The sequence below is a fragment of the Octopus sinensis genome, linkage group LG1 (assembly GCF_006345805.1).
Source record: "Octopus sinensis linkage group LG1, ASM634580v1, whole genome shotgun sequence".
NCBI lineage: Eukaryota > Metazoa > Mollusca > Cephalopoda > Octopoda > Octopodidae > Octopus > Octopus sinensis.
The window spans coordinates 67,166,152-67,172,449 of NC_042997.1; the positions used below are offsets into that span (position 1 = coordinate 67,166,152).

Here is a 6,298-nt window from a genome sequence, read left to right on the forward strand (position 1 = left end):
CTTAATATGCATAAGATAAATGCGTTATTCTCTGTGTAACAACTGTTGTATAACTTGGTGTATTTCCTTAGGTTTTAAAAGTTAGCTGTTGTTCATTTGACGTAATTTTAACTCCCACGTGAAAGGGTAACCTTTATGATTCTGTTTTAATCAACAAAGGAATACCTTCAAGATGTGTGAAATATGCATAATTGATAAGAAGGGGGCATTGAGAGGTCTGGTTTTGATTTCTCCTCTCACGTTCTTTTTCTTTCTCTTCTACTTTCTCAATATACCATATTTTGTCTATCGTTTTCTTCCTATTTTCAATTAGTCTCTCTCTATTTCTTATAGCTCAAAACTACCAAAAGTAGAATTGAACGCTTGCCAGTTGGCTTCGGCGCTCCCTAGTGGATCAGTTTGGAAAAACAATAAACGATATCTAAATATTCCACTATAGACTAGATTGGCGCCTTGAAAATAACATTCTTCTCTTGAAAACTACTTTAACAACCTCTTTTTACACACATACACACACACACACACACACCACACACACACACACACACACACACACACACACACAATAATCAACGTCTGATGCGATAACTGTGTTGATATATGCCGCAAACAGGTTGAAATCGTCAATCTAATTTTCGATTCTCCGCTGCTGCTATTTTATTTTACATACAATAAACCTTCGGAAAATGTCTTTCGTAATTAACGTTGTATCGAAAACCCAATAAGAGGAAGCCCTTTGCATAATTGCTCAAGCTGCTAGAAATGCACCCAAATCTCTCAGAAATCTTACATTGCTGTCTAAAAAATGGAAGAACGCATTGTCAATGTTGTCCTGGTTACACAATTTTAATAAGACTGCTCAGAGCCAGAACGTTTTTGATCGAGGTAACACAACATAATTATCGCACAGTTTAATACTAGCACATGATCTCTGGTGTTTTTAGGGAGGTCCACTCTGTTGCTAGCATTTGGCTCAGGTCCCCAGTCTAAGTTTAATACCTTCCCTACTTTCCATTAGTCTTGGAATCCCTGAAAAAGGTCATGGCCGATACCTTTCACTTTCTGACCAAGCGATAACAAATTAATAACAATATCATATTAATCTTTAAAATAACTTTCATCTGACGTCAGCCTTGCTTTACATTAAACACCCAAGATATTGCTACTAATTATGCGAAACCAATTTTTAAAGTCCTATATTGTCTTTTGCAAAATTTCACATTTTCTTTACAATCGTTACATCTTTTGACTTCTGGGATTTCGAATTATTGAACTTTCTAACATTCTCCATTAGACAATGTCTCGATATATGTTATATGTTTGAGAAATTGTAAAATTATATTTTATTGATATAATTATTTTACCTTTTTTTATTCAATTTTCTTTTGCCAGACGATAGCAATTATTGCGAGAGGATATTCGATGGATTTCTTTGTTGGGAAAAAACAAAACCAGGAAAAAGGGCCTTCATGCCATGCCCGTTTAACCCAGAAGGTAAGTATATTGAGTTCCTTATTTATTTTATAATGTTTCTTTGTTGTTATTATTGTGTGTTTTTTCACTCAGGGCAGCCTTAATTTAGAAGAATTATTGTCGAATAGGTACCAGCTGTGAACATCCCGTCTTTTTCCTACACACATTGCACCCAGAGTATCAATTGATATATCTTTCTTTGATTAAGACATCAGGGTGTGACTAAAAAGGAGAATTTATCTGGTATTTCAGTGAGTTCCCACTGATATTGTTATCTGCCAATATAGGCAGTTAATAAAATGCCTCGAGTGTATTAAGTTATACTATCATATTCGATACGTTAATCATGATGAACGGCAGTTATATCAGTTGCTGTCATTGTTATTTATCATATTAGCTCTGATCCATCAAACTTATGATCAAAGAAGTTCCAGGCTTGATTAATACATCTTATATTCTGACAGAGTGCAAATGTCCAACATGCACTTCCCTTTTCCCTTCTTTAGATGCCATGCCCAGAATGTAGGACATAGGCGATCATGTCCTTCCATAATTTTCTGTTTCTGTTTTCTTTAACAGTTCCACTTCCTGATGTTTAATGTTTCTTTCTTCCAAACAGTTCGCCAAGCTTAAAAACCATATCATTCTTCTCCTTCCTCCTGTTCCTTTTCCCTACAATTTTTTCAGTCAAGGACAAATCGTCCAGGCACCCCTTTCTTCATCACATGACCAAGAAGTCTCAGTTGCCTGACCCTTATCTCACAAAGCAGTTTTTTTTTATTTACCGCAGACCGGGTCATCAACTCATCATTACACACTTTGTCCATACCATCCTCAATATTCTCCTTAAGAACCACATTTCACAGCTCTTCAGGCACCTTCTCATTTTTTATGTTATAGATCAGGAGTCACCAAACTTTTTTCACAACGGGCCAGATAACTGAGAGAATTACGAGAATACAGTGGATATACAAAGAAATAAAAACAACCAACATATTTATTTACCTAAATGTTATCAAAATAGGTGACGTTAGCAATAAGATAGTTATATCACAGCCAGTGCTAACATATCCGAATCTCACAAACTAAGCAGCAAAAACAGTTAGTGAGATTTGTGAAACTGTTGTTTAGACTTTAAGATTTCACCAATATTTGCTTTGGAATTGCTGCATTCAACCAAGAGAATTCCTTTCAAATGTTCATTAGTTAACCTCATTCGATGTGCTGACTTCATAGACATAAGTTGTTCCAAATACCGATGCCATACCCGAGGCAAATTTCTTCCAATTTGAAAACTCATCATCAAGTAAGCAACGATAAAATTCAACAAGTCATTTGCTTGCAAATCAAAGAGTACGAACCGTAGTTCCTTTTCCGACTCTGTAAGACTGTGTCATCTGCATATCTTATGCTTGTGATGATCCTGCCTCCTACCCTTAGACTTTCCTTCTCAAGTTCTCTTATGATCAATTCGCTATAGTAATTGGAGAGATTTGGTGACATAACACATCCTTGTCTGAGCCCTCTCCTGATGATACTATATTCATTGCATTCTCCAACTACCTTTATGCAAACTGATTGATTTCAATGCAAGATTTGGAGATCTTTATAAGATAGAAAAATGTGATTTGAGAGAGATTTGACTTCTACTTCTAATAGATCGAAAGAGAACATGGAGATTCCACCGATGAGTAAGAGTCGAAGAACAGTAGATCTTTTTAAAAAACAGTACATGATTTTTCTTAAGATTCGAAATTCAATCTTTTTGTACCTCTTCCACAGCATATATTCTTTGACCATGGGCTATATTAACCGGAGTCTGCGATGCTCGGCGCTATAAACCAAGTAGCATGAACGTCAGATTTATGCTGTGTCTCTGTCTCATACACCGGGTTTTCCGAAAATCCGCCCATCCATTAGATCGCCCATGGGCGTTTGTTTGGATGGGCGGTTATTTGTGGTTAAAAGTTGAAACAGAGTTAGTGTTCTTGTTTGCATTCTGCCCAGACGTTCATTTGCTCTACGCCTGTAGATAAATTCAAAGGATTTTTATTCCCAATAATGAGTCGAAAGAAAATATATCAAAACGTGTTCAACGTTCATATACCATTAGTAAAACATTGAGTGCTATTAAACGAGTGAAAGAACATTCTGGCAATTTATTTGCTGCGTCAAGAGACTTAGGTATTGATAGAAAACGATTGAGAGAATAGTGTACAAAAAAAAGAAATTAATTAATGTCAGGTATGAGGAGGCGCAGATCAAATTGTTGGAGGTAGAGGACCAGCACATAGAGATCTAGAGATTGAACTCTTACAGTGGATTGTTGTTCAGCGTGCAAACAATATAAATGTAAATTATCGCCGTTTACGAGAATATACATTTGAATTGGTGAAAAGGTTTGGAATTGAAATGAACAGCTTTAGACGTTCTGATAAATGGATTTTCAATTTCATGAAACGGAATTAACTGACTGTGAGAAAGATTACACATGTTGGTCACGCAGATAATAAAACCCTTGGAGAAAAGGCACAAATCGCCAGTGACTATCTAGATAGCATTCCAGTATTAACAGCAGATAAGGATGCTGACCAGATTTATAATATGGATGAAACACCTGTATACGTTGACATGTTGAGTTCAACAACTATAGACTTTGTTGGCAATAAAAATGTAGATGCTAGCCACTGTGGTGCTACCAAAGCTCGTTTTACTGCTGTGTTGTGTGATTATCCTTAAAGAATTGAAAAACGTGCCTAAAGTCAAGGTCCCAAAGAATATTTACTTAAGTCTCCAACAAGGGATCAACCACATATGAACTCATGCAGCTGTGGACTGACAAAGTGTTTAGGCAGAGAACAGCACAATTATTCCATGCTCAAAATTCAGTGCTATTCATAGATGAATGCTCGGTGTACAATAAAACAGAGCTCCTAGAAGTGTTCAAAATACAATTCTCAAGCTTATAACTTCTAAAACAACACCTTACTTGCAGCCGTTAGATGTATTAATTATTGGTTCTTTCAAGAAAGCCCTTCATGCTGAATGAGAGAATTGGTTTTCAAATGGCAAAAAGAAGTATACAAATAGAGGATATCGCAAAAAAACCTTCTAATCAACAGATAGTGGACTTTGTGACCCGAGCTGTTGCCACTTTAAATAAAGAAACTATCAAGCATGCTTTTGAATGTTGTGGAATTGCTCCTCGTGGACAGACTGTAGAACATAGCCGCTTAAACTCACGCTTACAGGATGTTTTGTCTGGCCTTGAGGTAAATGCGCCAGATGCACACAATGACAAAATTGAAGAAGATGGGATACAAGAAAGTGAGATTAGCTCCGATGTGAATAATATCCAAGCAACAAATGAAGAAATTCGTGATATTTAACTTGAAACTATTCGGTTATTATTCTACCATAAATGCCCAAGGACATTATTTGTTCGTACGAGGCTTCTATTCATGTTTTCAACAGTTTAATTTTCAATATTTCCTAATAGATGCATTGTTAACTTCAGAATATTTTTTAATATGCTATTTCTTTTAAGGCGGTTTCAGTTTCTTTATGTTTGTATATCTGATAACTGAAACGATAGAAGTTCAATGGAATTGTATAAAATAAATATGGTTTTGAGAAGATCTTTGTTTTCCCTAGGTGAAATATTTTACTTCCATATAACCGCCCATGTGCGCTTATTATAGGTGGGCGGTTATTTAAGCCAGAAAATAGTTTTGTAAAATAGAATTTTCCGTTTAACAGCCCTGGGCTGGTTTTCGGAAAATCCCGGTAGTAATGAAGAACATCTTTCTCCTTCGTAAGGAAATTTATCTTGCAACAGATTCGCATACAACTGTTATCAGTATCGTTCCTTACATCATGCATACATGCATTCACATATGCCTACATAGATACATACGTAACTACCTACCCACATACATATACATGCATACGTGTACACATACATGTTTGCATATATACATACATACATGCATACATACATGCAAATGGCTAATGAGGCAATTAAAACCGTTAATAGAAATATGAAAATATGCAAAACACTACAAATTTAGCCTGCAGCAAGTGCGCACACATACATTAAGTTAAAATGTACAGATCTACAGGTGCAATGACTTACATACTGGCATACATACATACGTTTACAAATACATGCATACACACATTCATACATGTAGACATACATACGTTTACAAATACATACATACATACATACATACATACATACATACATACATACATACATACATATATATGCTTTTGAAAGCTCCAAACTGACTGAAGATAGATAACCAAAGTAGTCTATATTGGACTAAGGACAAGTAAAAGAGTCTTTACAAGGAAGATAGGGTACCAGGGGACAAGTCCCCCCCCACTCTTTTTCAGGAACGGGGGACAAACCATCTATTGTCTCCCCTACTTTTTCCCAATTAAAAAACAAAATACCACCGCCAATCTAGGTGGTATATTGCATAGTGTCAAACTGGTGCAGGAGGAGCTAAAAAATTTACGCAGTGAAGAAAAATTTCAGATGTTCAATACAGCAGAAAAAATGATTTATCAACTCGATATTTCTCCTTTGGAGCAACCCAGGCAACGGAGAGTTCCCAAAAGATACCAAGAAAGAAATGTGCTAAAATATTGACACTGCACTATTTTGGATTATTACAGAGTGCAGTATTTGCAGATAGTGGATACTGCAATAGCAAGTTTGAAAGATTTTTTTCACAGGATTTAGAAGATTATGAAAAACTGAGCGATATTTTACTCAATGGAAATTTTTGTGCTGAAGTGATCATACAGTATCCAG

General features: G+C 35.9%; 1 protein-coding gene across 1 annotated transcript in view; it reads left to right on the forward strand.

Moving 5' to 3' along the window:
• The window catches only part of LOC115218942 (calcitonin receptor-like), a 227,046-nt gene that overhangs the window by 102,206 nt on the left and 118,542 nt on the right, over positions 1 to 6,298 (forward strand). Inside the window, exon 2 of the mRNA XM_029788967.2 lies at positions 1,393 to 1,494. Within this exon, the coding sequence (XP_029644827.1) occupies positions 1,393 to 1,494 (102 nt within the window). The remainder of the gene's footprint in view (positions 1 to 1,392; positions 1,495 to 6,298) is intronic.